Source organism: Hemicordylus capensis, chromosome 1, assembly GCF_027244095.1.
Source record: "Hemicordylus capensis ecotype Gifberg chromosome 1, rHemCap1.1.pri, whole genome shotgun sequence".
Lineage (NCBI taxonomy): Eukaryota > Metazoa > Chordata > Lepidosauria > Squamata > Cordylidae > Hemicordylus > Hemicordylus capensis.
In genome coordinates, this window is record NC_069657.1 from 241,995,879 (window position 1) to 242,016,775 (window position 20,897).

Here is a 20,897-nt window from a genome sequence, read left to right on the forward strand (position 1 = left end):
AGAACTCTTGGTGTGTTGTTGACAAGCAGCAGCAGCTTGGAGCAGTTGGCTGCTTGAGACCAGATGAGATAGATGTGGTAGCAATGGACTGATGAGCAAGTGAGGTAGCAGCTACTGCTTGAACAGCAGCAGTGACAATGGATGAAGTGGTTTGGAGCAGCAGCAGCAGTATCAGGCTGGCACTGGCCAGAAAGGCTGAGGGTCATTCTTTTGGTCAGTTCCTTCTTCTCCAAGGGGGTCCATCCTCTGTCCTCTTTGGAAGCTGCCTTACAATGTCATCCTATGCATGTTTACTCAGAAGTATGTCCCATGGTATACCCAGTGAGACTTGCTCTCAAGTAAGCATTCCTAGGATTGTTGTCTGAAAGCAGCACCAATTTAGGAAGAGGAGAGGGCTTGGCATTTGGCTGGCATGCATTCCAGGTGCCCCATTGTGGAAGAGATCCACAAGTAACTGAAAATTGCTTTCATTAGTAGTTAATGTTAATGTAATACCGTATTTTACGGACTATAAGACGCTACGGACTATAAGACGCACCTTAATTTTAATCCAGTTTTTCAGAGTTTTAACATATTAGACTGTTAAAACATATAAGACGCACCTGAATTTTGGCGGATATTTTTCGAGGAAAAAAGTGAGTCTTATAGTCCATAAAATACGGTAATTAATGAGCTGGAAATTGGAGGCCCTGCACACCAAGTCATGGTTGGTTTTGGCCCATTGGGACATTTGAGTTGTGCAGCCCAGCTCTAAGCAAACCAAAGGTAAGCAACAAACTGGAACCCCAGTCAAAATATAAAGCTAAATCTATATTGAAACTACAAGTGACTGTGAGAAATACAATTGACATCTACATATATAGTATACATTCATATAATCCAGTGCAGCCCATGATAAATAGACAAATTGCTCCAAAAGAATTTATTTATAGTTTTGTAAATTAAGAAGTTTTCTATGGGATTGTTCATGGGTAAAATGTTTTCACCTGAGATAACTTTTGTACATGCTTCCTGTATGGATCAGCATGTGTGTAATATAGATATGTAAAATATAACTAGCTGACCCTGCACAGAGCATCTGTGCATTCTTTGGGGCCGGCTGTTCCCCCTGCTCCTGCCCCGGTCTCTCTTGCCCTCCCTCCCCCGATTCAGCCCCACGCTCTTCAGAAACACGCCCTCCCCCGCCCACCCACGTAGAGCATCTCCAACCGGCACCGCAGCTGCTCTTCAAGGGGCGGCAGGTGGCCAAAAGGGCCCCGCGGCCGTTTCTCCTCCCAGGCGGCCAACGGGGAAGCCCCACTGCTCGTTTCCCTCCCGCCCCAGGCTGCAACAGGCACTAGGGCTTCGCCCCCCCACCTGTTCCCCACTCACCCCCGTGGGCACCACCCGGGCCAGAACCAGTCCGTCCCTCTGCCTCCCGCCTCCTCCCAGCCCAGGCCGCAGCTGCGGCCGGGCTGCCGCCGCCACTGCCTTTTCACAGCGGCCGGGCCAACCGGCACCCAGCCAATCAGCCGCCTCCTTCGCTGGCACACATAGCCTTGCCACATCCCCACACAATGCTGGCTAAGAGAATTAATTATAAGGAGAGAGAGAGAGAGAGAGAGAGAGAGAGAGAGAGAGATGTATAACTGACTACATTGTAGACTGAAATGGGTCACTTGCATTTCAGTAATCTCATATATATCTGTTAACTTCTGCATAGTTTGATTAAGTATTGAAATTAGTCTGTGAATTGAAAACTTTTCTGTGGTAGTTCAAAGGACACCATAGCTTAATTTGACCCAACATGAGAAATCTCACCAGGACATGGAAAGGATTGATAGCTCTTTCTCAATTCTGTGGGTGGTAGTACATGATTGTTCTTAGTTTGTGGAGCGATTTGTCTACTTGTTGTGGACTATGTTGGATTACGTGAATGTATATTATACATGTAGATGTTGGCTGACTGTATTTCTTACAATCACTTGTACTTTCAGTATCAACCTGATTTTTATATTTTGACTGCAGTTCCAGGCTTTGTTTCTCTTTTGGGCTGATGCATGCTAGCAGTTTGCGAAGTAGACGAGGCACAATTGGCTCATTGGACTCAGAGTTTGTCCTCAAAGTCCACCTCAGGCTTGGCCTCCGCAGTTGCTTCTCTCTCCAGTAGCTGCCTCCCTTTTTTCCTGAGGCTTTCTTTGGGAGCAACATTGCTCCAGGCCTCTGTTGGTGGCAGAGCTGCAGATCCCAGGAAGAGGGCCGAGAGTGCTGACAGGAGTCTCTGCTGGGTCCTGCATCATTTACTGGGTTGGCAGTATAAAAAAACACACTGCCCGAGGTGGTGAGCTCGCTGCCGGCGGGGCAACTCCTTTGGGAGCCGTTTCAGGAACTGCGAGGGCTCTACTCTGCTTGCTGGAAGTTGCTTTAGCTGTTTAATTATGTGCCTGAGTGAGGATGTGAACCTGGGGAGAACTCGGGGTGCTTGTATTAGAGTGGTTATGAGTAGGGGAAGGTATGGTATGTGGCCTCATTTAAATCAGAAGAGGGGAGGTGGTTCAACATCTTATTCCTATCCCTTCTTCTGGCTGTTCCCATAATGGGTGGGTTTGGTTTGGTTGGGTTGGGTTCTTGGGTGCTTTACCAGCTTGTCCTTTGGCCTGCTGGTGCTGCTGTTTAATGCCAGGTTGGTCCAGAATAAAATCTCTATCATCCATGATTTAATTGTTTAGGAAGGGGCCTCCACAAATAGACCATGACAAAAGGGTCCGAGGAAGGGGCCAACCTGGTTTGTATTATGGAAACCTGGGTGGGGGAGCTGGGAGAGATTACTCTTTCCCAGTTGTGTCCACCTGGGTATTTAGTGCAGCATTAGCATGGGCTGTGGGGTGGGTCGCTGTAACTTATAAAAGCTCTATTTTCCTCTCTAGGCCACATGTCCAAGTGAGTGCCAGTTCAGAGTGTTTATACCTGGTGGTTTTTCTTTTGCGACAGAGTGGGGATTCTTTTGGTGTACCATCTACCCCACTGCCCAGCTGTCTCCCTGCCTGAGCTCACGGAGGTGGTCTTGGATTTGGTGCTGAGGACTCCCAGAATGATTGTTCTGGGTGACTTCAACATCCATGCTGAGGCTGCCAGGTCCAGAGTGGCTGAGGACTTCATGGCCGCCGTGACAACAATGGGGCTGTCCCGACATGTTGGGGGCACATGCTGGGGCACACTCTGGATCTGTTTTTTCCTGACTGGACAGGATGGTGATTTAAAAGTGGGGATATGTCATCTATGCCCTTGTCATGGTCCGATCACTGTGCCATCTAAGGTTTAGCATCTCAATGGCTCCACCATTCTGTGCGGGTGAGGGATCTATTAAAATGGTCCGTCCCTGGAGACTGATGGACTCCAATGGATTCCTGATGGCTCTGGGGGATTTTCCAGCTGGTATGGCAGGCGCTCTTGTCGATGCTTTAGTTGTTCTCTGGAATGGAGAGATGGCTTGGGTGGTTGACATGATTGCTCCGAAGTGCCCTCTCTTGCAAAGCAGAGCCCTGAGCTGAAGTGGAGGAAAACGTAGGGTGAGTCTGAGCGAACACAGGTTAGAGCTCTCTCTCAAGTCTTTTCTGTGGCAGTGATGGAACAGAAGAAACTTTTTTTTCATCCAGCATTACATCCTCTCAGGGTCTTCCAGCAGGGCCTTTCCAGGTGGTGTGGAGCCTCTTGAAATCTGTCCCCGGGCAAGATGTATTGGAACCCTTGGTAGCACACTGTTTGTACATGTACTTTGTGCATGCACTTGGTAGCACAGCACTTTGAGAGTAAAGTCACTCACATTCGCCATGAGTTGGACTCTACAGTTGATGCAGTGTCATTGGTATTGGTGTCCAGAGTAACACCTGGTCCAGATTTGCTGGAGGAGTTTCAATTATTGGTGCCTGAGGATGTAGACAAGTTGAGTTGAGTTCGGCCAACCACATGCATGCTTGACCCTTGCCCTTCATGGCTTATTAAATCTAGTAGGGAGGAAATGTTTAGCTGCATCCAGCAGGTTCTAAATGCCTCATTGAGAGAGAGAGAGAGTGGTCCCAGCTCCATTGAAGGAAACTATTATTTGACTGTTCCTAAAGAAACTCAGTCTGGACCCAGAGGATGTAAACAACTATAGGCCTGTGGCCAATATTCCCTTCCTGGGCAAGGTGCTTGGGCGTGTAGTGGCTGACCAACTCTAGACACTCTTGGAGGAAATGGATTATCTAGATCCATTTCATTCAGGCTTCAGGCCCGGCTTTGCAACAGAAACTGCTTTGGTTGCCCTACAGGATGACCTGTGCAGTGAGATATGGGGAGGTCAACCCTGTTAATTCTCTTGGATCTCTCAGCAGCTTTCAATACCATTGACTCTGGTATCCTTTTGGATAGGCTGGCCAAGCTGGGTGTGGGAAGCATTGTTTGGAGGTGGTTCCACTCTTACCTTGAGGCCCATTCCCAAAGGTGGTGCTGGGGGTTTACTGCTCAACTCCTTGAGAGTTGTGCTTTGGGTTTCTGCAAAGTTCCATTCTTTCCCCTATCCTGTTTAATATTTACATGAAACCACTGGGAGACACTATCCAGAGATCTGGCCTGAGGTGTCATTAGTATGCAGATGACACTCAGTTGTATCTTTTTTTATTCATCAGACTCAGGTGAGGCAGTGACTGTCCTGAATCAGTGCCTGGATGCAGTAATGGACTGGATGAGGGTGAATAAGCTGAGATTCAGTCCAGTCAAGACAGAAGTACTGTTGGTCAGTGGTTCCTCTGATCAGATGAATGATGTTCAGCCTGTTCTAGATGGGGTTGCACGCCCCCCCCCGAAGGACCAGGTTCACAGTTTGGGGGTGTTCACTGATCCAGCATTGTTGCTAGAATCTCAAGTGGCCTTTGTGGCTTAGAGCACCTTTTATCAGCTTCGGCTGATACGCCAACTGCGACCTTACCTGGATAGAGGAAGCTTGGCCACAGTTACTCATGCTTTGGTAACTTCTCGCTTAGATTACTGCCTTTGAAAATGGTCTGGAAACTGCAGTTGGTACAAAATAGGGCTGCAAGATTATTAACTGTGACTGGAAGTTTTGATCATATTATGTCAGTGCTTTGTCAGCTCTGCTGGCTAACAGACTGTTTCCGGGCCCAATTCAAGGTGCTGGTTTTAACCTTTAAAGCCTGAAATGGCTTGGGACCGGGTTATGGAGAGAGCTCCTTGCCCCATATGTCCTGACGCGGACCTTGAGATCTTCTTCGGAGGCTCTGCTCCAAGTGCCCCTGCCAGGTGAGGTTTGGTGGTTGGCTACTAGAAAGGTGAGGACCTTTTCAGTGGTTACACCCCATTTATGGAATAGCCTCTCCAGTGAGATTCGCCTGGCTTCATCACGTTGTTCTTTTAGACTCCAGGTAAAGACCTTTTTGTTCACTCAAGCCTTTTAAAATTTGATTTTTAAAACCAACTTTAAAATTTAAAATTGGGGTGTGTGTGTGTGTGTGTGTGTGTGTGGTGTTTTTACTTGATGTTTTAATGCTGTGTTATGGGCTGGCTAACAAAGTTGATGATGATTCTCATCGCTGGTGATAAAGGTTTTTCCTCCAACTCTGAACAATGATGAGTGTGCCTTGCACACTCTTGATGTTTGTCATGTTCTGGCTTCCTCCTTTCACCATGCTTTCTATCCTCACCCTTTTATCAGGACCAGAGACTGTTTGTCTAAGGGTCACTTACCAAGAGCTAAGGGTGTCTTTGCAGCATCTATATTGGTAGATTGTCTCTACAAGCAACTTCTGTCATAAGTTCTCAGGTTTCACTCTACAAGGGGCATGTTTACAGTGCTGAAAGATGTAGCATGGCATTAGTTGTCTATTCCTTTCCCTTTCATTGAGCACATATAGTTGATGTGCGGTTGAAGGCCAGTGTTTCTCTTGGAAGACTAGTTGTACAAAGGCTCTTTGCATGAGAGCACAACCCCCACTTCCAGGTATGTCAGCTCTCTAGTCTCCCAGACTGTGGCTTGCATAGAAACCACAAAGAAAAAGACAGGTTGCTTACCCGTAACTGATGTTCTTTGACCTGTCATCCTACTCCACTTGCTAGTGCCTTCCTTTGTATTCTGATGGTAGTGAAAAGGAATTGTGTGGGAAGGCACTTATCCTGTCTCTTAATTTTGTGAGTACATCCTCCTTTCTGGCAGGGGAGAGTTAGGTCCAGTATCCTAAATAGAGCTCTAGAGGCTTCTGAAGGTGACTGTCCCGTAGGTGTGGCTGCACAGATGACCATTCAAAGAACATCATTTACAAGTAAGCAACCTGTCTTTCTCGTGTCACATGTTGCTCTTATTTTAGTCCAGAGGAAGCAAGAGAGATCTCCTCCCAAATGATTGGAAAAAAGTTGTACACCAAGCAAACGGGAGAAAAGGGCAGGATATGCAATCAAGTATTTATCTGTGAGCGCAGATATCCCCGGAGAGAATACTATTTTGCAATAACTATGGAAAGATCATTTCAAGTAAGTAACTTTTCTTGAAAAAAATGTTTTTAGAGGACATTGTTGGGAGCTGTCTTGACAATCGTAATGGAAGGCATGATTTTATTACCCTATTCAAGCTTAGCAGAAATGGGTTTTGGTAGAATATTGTTTGAATACATTCTTCTATTGTATGCTTTCAGTGCTACTTACTGTATTCTGACACTGCTAAATATTTATTTGGATATTAGCTGCATTCAGCATGTTGTGGACTAGAAGGAGCTTGGTGATAGAAGGGTTAGGATTAGGTCAAGGTTAGAGGGTTGGGCATCTGAGAGGTTTTTCTTCTCAACAGCTGCCCCAAATTGCTACTGTTAGAACAGTAACACTGTTCTAAAAGCAATTTTACTGTTCTTTTTAATAAGAACCCTGCTTTTAAGGACATGGCCAGGGTTTTAAGATGTGAGATTTTTAAATTGTGATTTCCAAAACTTACTTCATTTATTTGTTTTATAGTCCACCCTATCAGGGTTGGCTTCAGGTTGGATTATGCTGGGTGAGGGGTGCAATTCATCTCCAGGTAAAATCTGAGCTAGAGAGGAATTGTGAGGGTTGTCATGCTCGTTCTTGAGGTAAGCCTTACAAATCCTCAAGATCTGCATTTCTGAATTCAGAAATACGAGTCTTGGCCATATCTCCAGTTGTTTGTTGCACCTTTTTGAGATACCTGACATGTTTAGTGAACAAAATAATTTGAAATGACATTGAAAACTAAAGCTTTAAAAAGATCCCCTGAAGAGTCCTGAAATTAACTTAGACAACACAGAAGATTTAAAATTTCTGCTTACAGACTTAATATTTATGTACTTCTCACAAAGATTTTGTAATATATTGGTATTATGTTTATCCAACCCAGTGACAATGAGGGGGATCTATTGTCCATTTTCGTATTCAAACTGGTGGCTTTGATTAGTTTTTAGCATGTTCATGTAAAATAACTATGGAAATGAATTCTTACCATAAGCACCATTGGATGGTACTAAACTATTAAAAATGTCCTTTAGTTACATTTGCAAAACCAAAAGGGAAGAGTCGCATCGCACAATAGAAACCTTTATAAATGTAAATTAGATCTCCCACCAAGTGCTGCCCCCAAATACTTATCACTAATATTATCCTGTGGTGATTTGCCGGGGGGTGGGGGGCAGTACTTATTGTTCTCAGTAGCTGGTTATCTCTGGTTGAAAATATGTGTTTTTCTTTGGATTTCCTTCCTGCCTCTCTCCAAAAGTTAAACTTTTTGTATTAATCCTGAAAGTTCACAAATGCATAACGATGGTGTTCTGATGGGAGATATGTGATATATGTTTTTGACTTTTGGCTTTCCCACCCAAACAAATTGGATATTTCCAGACAGGTGAAGGCATTTTGGTATGAGAGCAAGCAAGAATTAAATATCTAGTCTCCAGGACTGAAGTGAAAGTCTTGTAAACATTCATCTATCACAATTAGTAGTAATTTGTGTGTATTTATTCTATTCATATCTAACTTTTAGCCATCAAGTGCACAACAAGGGAGTGATCAACGAGCGAGTGATCAAATCTTTTTCCATAAATGTGTAATTGGAACACGCAGTTATATGCAATATCTAATTTCATGTTTTTCATATATAATTTATGGTTGTGTTTTGCACAATTACCTTGGTAATTTTTAAAAAAGATATAAATATCTTCTTTCTGAAAAGTTTTCCTCTCTTTAGGGTCCTGTACTCATTGGCAGTTCTCAGGGTGGTGTTAATATTGAAGATGTTGCTGCAGAGAATCCAGATGCAATAGCCAAGGAACCTGTTGACATTGTGGAAGGCATCCAAAAGGAGCAAGCCGTCAGGGTACTGACATGTGTACCATTTGCTCAGCGGCAACTATTTTGAAATGTGTATGCATATAAATAATAATAAAAAACATTATTTGTTAGCCGCCCCATAACAAATTGTTCTCTGGGCAGCTCACAACACAGGATTAAAGCATACAATATACACTGTTGAACAGAAATAAAATATAGGATCTTCTATGAATGCTAAATGTATTCATAAAATTGTGGATTTACAATAGTTTGTATCTAAACCAATCTGTGTAGCACCCCAGAAGCATTGATTTTTGGCTAGTCACACACTTGGAGAATGGGAAGGTGACTACTGATTCTGTAGACTATTGTCTGACAACAGCCCTGATGGATCAGGCACAAGGCCTATCTAGTCCAGAATCCTGTTTCACACCGTGGTCCACCAGATGCCTCTGGAAACCTACAGGCAGGAGTTGAGGGCATGCCCTCTCTCCTGCTGTCACTGTCCTGCAACTGGTAGTTAGAGGGATCTTGCCTCTAGGTCTGAAGGTGGTCTATAGCCACCAGACTAGTAGCCATTGATAGGTATCTCCTCCATGAATTTGTCTAAACCATTTTTAATAAGAACATTGGGTACTCGTCAGCATTCTTAACAGATTAGCCTCCAGTTGAGTTCAGACATAATGCAAAACCATGTTTTTTCATTGTGTCTGAACCCAAGCCTGCCAACAAACCAGGATCTGAAATTGTTTTGGAGCTGAGTTACAAATTGTACTTTGTGTTGCCTGTGATTTTACATTCCATCTCAAGAGGGATGGAAATGAGAGTTAACTTAGGAAGTTGAGATGGGAAATGAGTAGACATGTCTAGTATTTCTAAATCCTAGTTTACCTGATGAATGTCTGGATGCTCAAAACTATGGTTTAAGTTCTTAACTTCAAACTATGGGCAGCATCCAAGCTTCCATTTAAATTAAGACTTATCCTGACTAATATCTCATTTATTTCAATGATGCTTAGCCACTGATTAATTAATCTGAATGCTGCCCATGGTTTCACATTATGTCTGAACCCTGATAAGCAGACTTAAGTGTGATAGGCTGCAAATGTGTATTTAGTTTGCTATTAAGATTCTTTCTACCCTTTGTTTTCTACTTCTAGCTGGCCAAGAAAATGGGATTTCCTGCTAACTTGGTAAATGAAGCAGCAGATATTATGATTAAGATATACAACCTCTTTATTAAATTCGATGCTACTATGGTAGAAATTAACCCCATGGTTGAAGATTCAACAGGGATTGGTAAAGTATTTTCTTATGGAATTGTTTGATGTGGTGACTTTGAAAACTGAATTGTAGAAGGCTTGTTATAGAACAAAAAAACCCCAACATTTTTTCTGTTTCACTACTAATGTTTGAAAAATCTAATTCGATAGGCTTCTAAAAGTGTATTCGAACATTTTATGCACAATATTGCTAAGCTATGCGTGTTGTTCTACTTATACTTCGTAGATCTGTCAACAATGGTGGGGATCTAGAGTGCTGTGTGTGTGAAGTGTCAGAGTCAGAATGTCCCTAAATTGTTTGGGACCATATTCATTTTTGGTGCGTTTGGAACCCTTGTAGTCAAACCAATGTACCTTACCAATTTATATCCTTTGAGTAACGCTGTTTCTTTGCTTTCTCATTGACTTTTTCATTTGACTTTCACATGAAGCCTTTCATATGAAAAGGTCTGTGTTATAAATTAACCTGATTCATATTAAGATGAGATCCCTTGAACCATACATATAAAAATCCTCTAGAGGAAATGCAGTGAGATCTGGTCTATATGAGCAGCAGAATAAGGTGTTAGCGTGGAATTTATCAATTTCCTCCATGTAAAAAAATGGGAGAGGGGGTCCCTACAGCTAGAAAACTAGCACAGCAGACAAGCTGTAGGGGTGTTTTTTTAATGTGGGGTGTGTGGCTTTTAAAAAATGTGACCTCTCACCTGATGTCTGAAGTGCTACAATCTATGCTACCACCTCGAGAGACTAGTGCCAATGTATTGCAAAGCTCCCTTCATAAAGAGTCAGACCAATCTAGCTCAGTATTATCTGCTGACAGGATCTCCAAGGTCTTTCCATTTACATACTAGGCCAGATCCTTTTAATGGGAGATCTCACAAATTGAACCTGGGATCTTCCCACCTTTTGAGCCACAGCCCCTCCCCAACCTCATTCTGCTGCATGCATAATAGTCATCATAGTTGTAATACCTAATTTGGGAAATTTCCCTAATTTGGGAAATGATCCTTTTTTCTCTGGCTGCAGACGGCTTCATATCCCCCCCCCCACACACACACCTTATGAGCTGATGGAAGTCATTCATTCATTCATTCATTCATTATTTTTGTTTATTTATTTATTTGACATATTTATATACTGCCCCAAACCTGTGTCTCTGGGCAGCGTACCACAAAATCAATATTTTCTTGTGGTTCCTACAGATCTGCATTTTTATAAAAATGGTGAATAAAAGGTTGCATGATGTAGCTCTGATTCTAGAACACTATTTTATAGCCTTTACATCTTTTCTTGGGGTGGGGTGGGGCGGGATAGTCCTCCGTGTAAAAGGGTCTAAATACAGTTTGTTTGTCTTTTAAGTGATGTGTATGGACGCAAAGATAAATTTTGATAGCAATTCGGCTTATCGTCAGCAGAAAATCTTCGACCTGCAGGACTGGACCCAGGAGGACAAGAGAGACAGAGATGCAGCAAAGGCTGATCTTAATTATATAGGATTAGACGGAAACATTGGATGTCTGGGTATGTTGCGCTTGTGGATATAGGATCTATAGAAGGGTTAGCATGCCTATGGTAGTTCTCAACATATGCCTTCTCTTGTCTCGCCCCCCAAGTGAATGGAGCTGGTCTGGCAATGGCCACAATGGACATCATTAAACTTCACGGAGGCACTCCAGCAAATTTTCTTGATGTTGGTGGTGGTGCTACAGTGCAACAAGTAACTGAGGCCTTTAAGCTTATTACTTCAGATAAAAAGGTAACTGAATGTTCTTTCATATATCATCATCTTTGGGCTGAAATGCATGTTGTAAATGTTGCCCCCCAATACCCTGTAATATTGTAACCATCTTCTGCTACTGCTACTTTTCTGCCTGGGCAGAAGAGCAGGGAGGCTGGCGGTGACTTGTGTGCTACCCCCACCTCCCCAGCCCCAGCAACAGTGGTCATGTGAACGACTTTAATCACTCCCAGTCATCAGCAAAGGGAAGCGGCAAAACTAACCTGTTATTCTTATGGTTATAATTCAGTAATCCAAAGACCTTCACTTTAATATGAGAGCTAAGATGCTTTACATTTTCATTTGTGCTCTAAAAAAAATGGAAATTGCAAGTTAAGGTGGCTGTCTTAACTCCGTGCCAGATAAGCTATAAGGACTTTGTACAGTCTCGTATATGATGGGTTTAGAAATGAGGCTCCATGCACCCACACATTGCCTTGATGTATCAGGCAGAAATTAATTAGGGGCATCTCTAGGAAGTGATTAGGGAAGGTGCACCTTAATGTTGGCCTGGATGCATCTCTCCCCAGCCCAATGTCCAGCTGAAAGACCAAGGCAAAGTGTGGGTGTATAGAGCCTTATTTATAAAGCCATCATCTTCTACCAGATTGTACAAAGTCTTTACAGCTTATTTGGCTCGCAAGTTAAGCTAGGCACCTGAACTTGCAATTTCCATTTTTTTTAGAGCACAAGTGAAAACGTAAAGCATTGTAACTCTCATCCTTAACCGAAGGTTTTTGGATTACTGAATTTCCAGGCATTAAAAAAAAAGGAAAATCTGATTAGACACTATGGGGAAGAGCTTATCCAAACCACAGCATAGAACCTCCTGACACTGAACATCAAAAACCTTGTAAAACCTTCAACTAAGATAAAGTCAGTCTCTCTCTCTCAACCGTGTCCCGAACGACATATTGTCTTCCCAGAAATTTCCCTTAAACCTCACAATTCTCCTGCTTGATTTAAATAGTGTAAAATAGTGTAATAGTGTAAAACAGCAAAATAGTGTAAATGTTGTATAAAAGTTACGTAGCCGTTCACACAGACACTGCAACCATTCACACACACAGGCACGTGCTCATACACACAGAGAGAGACACACACAGGATCTTAACCAAATTTGCAGGGCAGGTGTTGCTTGTCACCTGGCGAATGTGTGCTGATGGCCAGGCAGATTGGACAAATGGTTTTGATTTTATAAGCAATAGGAAGTTCAGGGTTTATAGTGGTGGAATGTAGAAACTACTCTCCATCCAGTATTACCGATTCTGAGCTTTCCAGGGATTATGTATGTGTTCTACAAATATGGGTATATAATATTTTTCATAGTGTGTTTTTTAAAATGAAACATGTAACCCACTGTCCTTCCCACTCTTAATCAAATGATCAACTCTGCAACATTCACCCAGGTCATACAGGTGAAACTCGGAAAATTAGAATATCGTGCAAAAGTCCATTAATTTCAGTAATGCAAATTAAAAGGTGAAACTGATATATGAGACAGACACATTACATGCAAAGCGAGATAAGTCAAGCCTTAATTTGTTATAATTGTGATGATCATGGCATACAGCTCATGAAAACCCCAAATCCACAATCCCAGAAAATTAGAATATTACATGGAACCAAGAAGACAAGGATTGTAGAATAGAACAATATCGGACCTCTGAAAAGTATACAGTGTACTGTGCTTGACTGGCCAGCAAACTCGCCTGACCTGACCCCATAGAGAATCTATGGGGCATTGCCAAGAGAAGGATGAGAGACATGAGACCAAACAATGCAGAAGAGCTGAAGGCCGCTATTGAAGCATCCTGGTCTTCCATAATACCTCATCAGTGACACAGGTTGATAGCATCCATGCCACACCGCATTGAGGCAGTAATTGCTGCAAAAGGGGCCCAAACCAAGTACTGAATACATATGCATGCTTATACTTTTCAGAGGTGCGATGTTGTTCTATTCTACAATCCTTGTCTTCTTGGTTCCATGTAATATTCTAATTTTCTGGGATTGTGGATTTGGGGTTTTCATGAGCTGTACGCCATGATCATCACAATTATAACAAATTAAGGCTTGACTTATCTTGCTCTGCATGTAATGCGTCTGTCTCATATATCAGTTTCACCTTTTAATTTGCATTACTGAAATTAATGGACTTTTGCACGATATGCTAATTTTCCGAGTTTCACCTGTATATACTCTGATTTATACCTCTCTTTCAATTCCATCCCCTCCAGCCCATCTCTTTCCCAGTGGATCTTAACTGAAGGTTGAGTACCCTTCTTTATAACCCCCAGCCTCAAGTTCCCAAAGTATCTCTTGTGAACAGTAAACACCTTGTGTGTTACTTCATGCAGTAGCTTGTAGGGGTACGTTTGGGGGTGCATGCGTCAAAGCCAACTTGTTAAGATGAAGCTGCCAGGCTATTTTGTGTTCCTCTGCTTCTAGCAACAACATTCTGATGATATTCAGATTGTAACAGTTCCTTGCTGTAAAGAGTGTGTGGAGCTAGATAAGAGGCAGGTACCTGACTCCTGCTTCCTCTGATTTAGGGCAGCTTCTGGATTGAACAACAGCTTGAGAGGAGAGGATGGCTCTGAATCTCGTATGTGTTTGGGAATGTACGTGCATGTCCAAACACAAAACTCATGGTTCGAGTGCAGACATAATAGGACACATTTTTGGTTCTGAAATACTCTGCTCCTATGTTGTTGTGAACTGTCTTTTGTGAATCTGAAGAAAGATGTACCTTTTCTTCTCTTGGCTCCCAGTGCTGGTAAAAACCTACCCCAGTCCTGGCCTCGCAGGATTTAAAGGCACATGGATATCTTCATTGCATTCCTTTTTCCATGACTCACTGACTGGGGGCCAGACACACTGCCAGGGTGCTTCACATAGATGTTTGCGTGATGATCCCACAACAGCTGCCCTAAATCAGAGGAAGCAGGAGTGGGGGACCTGCCAGTTGTCTAGCTCCACGTACTCTTTTCAGCAGCCTGAATAGCATCCTTGCCTTGGAGGAAGGCTCCAGATAAGTAACAACTCTGACTATTTATGCAGTTGGGCTGACTCTGTCAGGACTACGCCCAACCCATAGAAAATGTATTCCTACAATCCAAGGTTCTGGGTTTCATTCCTCCCCCACCTGCCCATCAGCTTAGGAGTCTGTGTACATTTTGACTTGTTGGTCCTTGCAAAGCATTCTTGCTTAAAGAATTAAAAGTATTAATAAAAACAAGAAACTAGTGATGTTTGTTAGCAGCAGCATTTGGTAAAGTGGCAATTATTTGCCTTATGTTCTACAAATAGACAAATTTGGTCTATTTTTAAAACAAATTACTTTCTTTTAGGAAAAGAATGAAGGAATCTGTACTCTGTTAAGCATACAGCTCTGTGTATTCTTTTCACAGGTTCAGGCTATTCTGGTAAATATATTTGGAGGCATTATGCGATGTGATGTTATAGCACAAGGTATAATTATGGCTGTAAAAGACTTGGATCTGAAAATACCTATTGTTGTACGGTTACAAGGTGAGCATTCTCTGTGAACTTGCTGAATTCTGATGTATGGCAATGAGTTGTCATTGTGCTACATACTGCTCATGATCTATGCAGAAAATTATTGTGTATTTAGCATCTGGTGGTGATTCTGGGGATTCTTGAAGCTTGAAATAAGCCTGCAGGTGATAATTTATGCATTTTGTTATAAAATTCTTGGATAATAAGATTGTATCTTCTTATCTTAATCCATATTATCTTCCAAGAGAATTTCTTGCGTCAAGGTTTCTGTTGAGAACAATCAACCTCTTGTATTTGAATCTATGGCCCAATTCAGATGTCACTTGGAACCATGGTTTAATCTTGGTTCTGTGTCAAAGTGATTGTGAACTCCCTTCTCCTCTCTACGCCTGTGGAAGAAGGTTGAAACTTCCATTCCTAGTTCTGAACCATCCAGGATTTGCTGGATTGAATGTCACAGCAAATCCCAGTTTGTTTGAAGTTGGGACTGGAAGCTTACATCTTTTTCCAGGTCTGTGAAGGGGACGGTTAGCACGTGAGCCTACAACTTGTGAATGTCACTTTGGACCAGATTAAACCATGGTCCCATGTGATGTCTGAACTGGACCTGTGAGGGGCTGGGGAAGGCTTCTTGCTCAGCTTAGTTATTAGTATGTTCCAGGAAGCTGAACACCAGAAATTAGTATGTTCCAGTGTGCTGATTGAATGACGTTCATAAGACTCATTCAGAAATCTTGTTTTGTCAAAGCTTTAGCCACGTGAGCAGCATCCAGCCTTAAAATGTCAGTGTGTGACTGCCAGCCACTGAAAACACCAATTGTGAGGAATCACAAGCATGGCAGCTGCTGCATCAAGTCCACAGTGTGATGTAGATCAGCAGACACCACTATGTTCAGTATTGTGATATGGGCTGAGTTGGCAGCACTGACAGGAGAAGCCTATTAATCCTGAAATATAAAATCTCTCTCTGCAGGTACACGAGTTGATGATGCCAAAGCTTTAATAACAGACAGTGGTCTGAAAATCCTTGCTTGTGATGACTTGGACGAAGCTGCTAAAATGGTGAGCTTAAGGAGCTTTGGATAATTCCATTGTCATGGATTCCTTGCTGTAGCCTGCTCTTAGCAGTGATTTTTCATCCTAAAATGTAGTGTTATTCCAAACCGATATAACATTATCATAAAGAATGTTATATCGGTTGGAAGTGTTCCTGAGGAGCAGTAGCTTTCTGGAAAGAGAAAGCTGGACATCTCTCTGGACAGCTGGACTGCTCTCTCCAGTCCTCAAGAGCAGTGCTTTAGGACTGAAAAGAGGACAGACAAGCTGCTGAGAAACCTCCAGCTCCGTAAACGCCTAGTCAGGGAAGCGAATGAGCATTCAGATAATCCAGCTTTAGGGCTGGGAAGCTCAAATGGCTGGTGTGTTTGAATACTATGTGTGTACAACTTAGTTGCCTTCTTTGCAGGCCTCTCTTCTAGAAAAGCAGCATATAAACCAGAACGCATTTTGCCACTAACTAACTTGGGGCTCGTCTAAATCAAGGATATCAGTTTTGACGCACAGCACTTTATGTTTCCACTCGGAACATAGAAATGCCACTTTAAGCTTCCCTAACCTTTGTATTTCTGTGTTTAAATGCAAGATTTCAGCCTTTGTCTGCGAGGCCAGTTCTAGTGATGTATTGAGCATGCTGACATCTGGAAAAGGTGGTGGTGCAGCTATGTAAATGCTCACTGAGACAGTACTGTCAGAGTGGACTATAGCTTGACAGTGGGCCAGGGCTATGACCTGAAAGCTTCCTTGCTGAAGCTGAGCAGGTCTGAGTCTAAGTAGTGCTTGGAAGGACACCTCTGGAGCTTTGTACATCACCTTTTGCCTCGATACTTCCATTCCAAAAGAACACAAATGATAAATGATTTAAATAGATGAAAAACCTATTTCCGTATTTAAGCAAGGCAGGACATAAATAGATCAGCCCATGAAAGCTCATACCATAGTACTTAAAAAAAAAAAAGCCTTTAAAGTGTCACAGAACTCCATCACTACAACAGGCTAACGTGGCTTTCCATCTAAGGTTTGACACAAACTGCAAGCTATTCCCCCCCCACTCCACCCCCCAGTGGGGACAAGGCATTTGTACACCCTAGGCCAAGTTTCAAAATTACACCCCCAGTATGAAGTACACAATGTTACCTCTCAAAAGTTCCCAATGCCAGTGAATTAGCGGCACTAAGAGCTGACTGCCTGTACACGCAGTTTTATCCACACAAGGTGCTGATGCAAATAGATCCACGTTTCAAACCAAAAGTATTAACGGAATTCCACTTAAATGAGGATATAGTTTTACCAGCCTTTTTCCCAAACCCAGAGATGGCACTGGAAAGGGCCATGCACGCCTTGGATTTGCAGCACACATTGCTGTATTATCTGGATGCGACAAGAGACATAAGAAGGACAAACAAGTTATTTGTGGTGCGCAAGGGTGTCAAGACGAAGGCTGTCCCAGTGATAAGGCTAGCATACAAAAATCAGGGGAAAGAACCTCCAAAGGCCACTAAGGCACACTCAAAGAGGGCTTATGCATCTTTGGCAGCCAATCTGGCAGGAATTTCAATGGCAGAAATCTGCAGGGCAGCAATGTGGTCTTCGCATCAGTCGCTTATAAGGCATTATGCCATTGATTTGCATCTAAAAAGGGAAGCAAGTTTTGGAAGGAGTGTTCTGAAGCAGATGCTGCCATAAAGACAGGCAGTCTGTGCCAACCACCACGATCCAGATGAGCAGGTTGCTCACCTGTAACTTATGATCTGGAGGTGATCTCTTGTATTCATAAATCCCACCCAGACCCCCCTGCAATCTAATAAAAAAGAAAAACTCACAAGGATCGTCAACACTTGGTGGTCTGAAAGAAGCTGAACAAGAACACACCCCAACTGCCAAAAATAACAGAAGCACGGAGCATGTGCAGGGCAGTTGCAGGCGTAGCAAGGAGCTAGGCAGTCTATACATGACGTCCCTGCGCAGGTGCAGAACCCATTCATTATGAATACAATGGATCACCTCCAGATCATAAGTTACAGGTGAGCAACCTGCTTATATGTCAGTGTTGATCTTAAGGGGAGGAGGGGGGCAAAATTGTCCCCATATGAATCAGTGGGACAGAATGTGAGTCAATGGGACAGAGTGCAGTTAGCAGACAAGCAGGTGGGAAGAGCTAATGAAGCTTGTAAGTGTGGAAAGGAGGGATTTAACAAAAAGAGTGGGAAATTTCTATGCTTGAAGAATAGTCCCTCAATATAGTCATACACCCTTTTGCTTCTGAGTGGGAAAGGTATCTAAAACTCTTTCGTTTTCTCACCAGCGACTTCACACCTTTGTGTGTCTGAGGAGGAAGGGGTCTAACAACGTTCACCAATTAGCTATAATCTGTTCCGCAATCCCTTTCACTCCCTTCAAGCTCAGCAAGTATTGATTAAAATGGTCAACGGACCCCTCACCAGCCTTTAACGCTTAAAACTTTAAGGCTGGATGAAAAGGAGCTGGGATTAGGCACTGGATTATAATAATATAATCCCCCCCCCGCGCACACACACACACACACACACACACACACACACACACACTCCAAAAAAACCACCACTCAGAAGACAGGAGAAGTAGAATTTGCATATGAAGTAAGGCCCAGAATTAGGGTAAGGACTCCTGACTTTGTTGCTAACTTGTTTTTCACTTTGCTCAGCCACAGGCTAAAGTGACACGTGCAACCTTTTTGCTATGGGTCCATAGTCGTAACACTTACTAGTTTTAACTGCCATTTGTTGCACCCCTCTGCGTGCTGCAGCCTAGGTGGGTGCCTCACTTACCTACCCCTTGTCCTGGCTCTGGGTTTACCCATAGCATTTTTAAGATCATGCTGCTCATCATCCAGATGACTGATTCTTTCATCGTTATAGGCTCAACTGTAGTATGCTTGTATATTTATAGTTAGTAATTCACTTACTATAATATGTTACTTGAATACAATATTTTAAGATCATTTCTACTTTGTCTTCTAGGTTGTGAAACTCTCTGAAATAGTGACCTTAGCAAAGCAGGCTCAAGTGGATGTTAAGTTTCAGTTACCAATCTGAACAGAAGATGACTCATGTCCCCAAAGCACTCCTTGTGTTCTGTTTTCTAAAATACTGTTCCTTTATTTCCTCCCTCTTCTGCCACCCCCGCCTTTTTCTTTGTGTGGAGATTTTAGTTGCTTGAAAAGCACACATCTATTAGGACTTTATCTTTTTGTTGATATTCAAAATGTTGGCCATTCATGTAAAAGTATTGTATACCTTTACTCTTAGTTGCAACCTCTCTTCCTCCCATTTGCAGCTACAGAAACAGTTGTTCTTGATATGCTTGTTTGTTATCAAAAAGAGCTTGAAACTCAAAATGTACTTCTTCCAAATAAAAGTCTGAAGTCAATAGGATGTTTGTATCTGTCTTGGTGATGGCACACCTAATGACTAGACTTGCTAGCACGTTGAACAGCAGTATCGACTGTGTGGCTTTCACAGGCTGTTGTCAAATCAGTCCATGAAGCACAGAGAATACTTCTGAATGGTAATACAGAGGAATGTAATGGAAAGGCATTGTATATTGAAGATATTTATATTCTGCAGTACAGTGAATAAAATTGAGCATACTACTTACTATTTATGAACAGTGTATTTGTACACTCAGAACTAGAGGTGTGCATGAAAAAATTTTTGTGTTCCATTCTGGGCTTGGAATGGAACACAAAATCCATGGAGAGTTCTGTCAGAACTATCGGGCGAGCTGGTTGTTCTGACAGAATGACCCCGTTCTGAACAGAATGCTCTGAGTGCCATTTTGGATTCCAAAATGGCACTCTTCTGGCCTCTGCGAATGTCTGAGCACCATTTTGGAATCCAAAATGGTGCTCTTCTGGCCTCTGCACATGCAGCTTGGAATACTCAAAACTGCCTGTTTTGAGGCGGAACGTTCTGGATGTGATATGTTGAGCACATCTCTACTCAGAACTTTCTGAAGCAACAATTATTTGAACATTGTATTTAATCACTACAAAATGTACTGTAGCACTTAAGTTTTCATGATTTCTGGTACTTATTTTAAAGTACCATGTAGTTTTGTATATCAACAAATAATGCGTATTTCTTTTAGTGCTGGCAGACATACTGGAATGTCTGTTCTGTTCTTAAAACAATAAAGTCTTACAAGAGCTTAGCATTGTTCTTCCCCCTCTTTATTTCCACAGTTTGATCTTTTAAATGAACAGCAGTTAGGCACTGCTGTGGCATGATGTTCCTATGATCAGTGAGATTGTTAAATTGTTTTTTCTTTAATAATATAATCCTGAGGGGACCCTTGACAATGACAGGGGCTGCAGTTATAGGTTGCAAAAGGAGGGAGAATCTCCAGCAACCAAGCACATATCTTCACATATGTGTGTATCCTTCACCTACTGGAGGATCATGGTTTTGTTATAAAACCTGTCAAGAGTTCATTCTCCATATACAGAAGTTTCAACACCTGGAGGTGTCGTAGACACAAGGGAGCTCAAGAGGATCTTTTAAGCCAATCTAGAGCATCCCACTGAAGAACTGCCATTTTGGCAGCTTTGAGTAACAGCTTCTCTTGAGGGCATTATTTTAGTATTTGTTTCAGTGTTTGTTGGTAAGTGGAAAGTCCTTGCTGAAGTAGAGTCCTGTAGCTGGGAGAGTTGGAGAAGGGCATACGGTTTTTTTTTTCTTTTTCCTTGGCCTGCCTTCTGTGAGAAGAGGAGTTAATTTTTGCTGCCTACTCCAGTGTCTGCTGACCCGAAAAATACTTAATGGTAATTCCAACTTTTGTTTACATATAACAATGAAAAAATAAATGTAAAAAAACCAGCCTGATAAAGATGTCCAGAGTTTGAGGTAGGCAATAGGAAACTGAATCTCTATGAAACTTTTCAGAACAAAGTTGATCTAATCTAATTGAAACAGGAA

At 42.5% G+C, this 20,897-nt stretch overlaps 1 protein-coding gene across 3 annotated transcripts in view; it reads left to right on the plus strand.

Annotated features, from left to right (window-relative positions):
* Positions 1-20,133, plus strand: part of SUCLA2 (succinate-CoA ligase ADP-forming subunit beta) — a 42,516-nt gene extending 22,383 nt beyond the window's left edge. For all 3 annotated transcript variants that reach the window (XM_053284166.1, XM_053284167.1, XM_053284168.1), the window contains exons 4-11: positions 6,339-6,501; positions 8,219-8,347; positions 9,462-9,600; positions 10,947-11,108; positions 11,201-11,343; positions 14,778-14,898; positions 15,860-15,948; positions 18,942-20,133. In XM_053284166.1, coding sequence (XP_053140141.1) covers positions 6,339-6,501; positions 8,219-8,347; positions 9,462-9,600; positions 10,947-11,108; positions 11,201-11,343; positions 14,778-14,898; positions 15,860-15,948; positions 18,942-19,016 — 1,021 coding nt within the window. In that variant the 3' untranslated portion in view covers positions 19,017-20,133. The remainder of the gene's footprint in view (positions 1-6,338; positions 6,502-8,218; positions 8,348-9,461; positions 9,601-10,946; positions 11,109-11,200; positions 11,344-14,777; positions 14,899-15,859; positions 15,949-18,941) is intronic.
* The last annotated feature ends 764 nt before the right edge of the window (positions 20,134-20,897 follow it).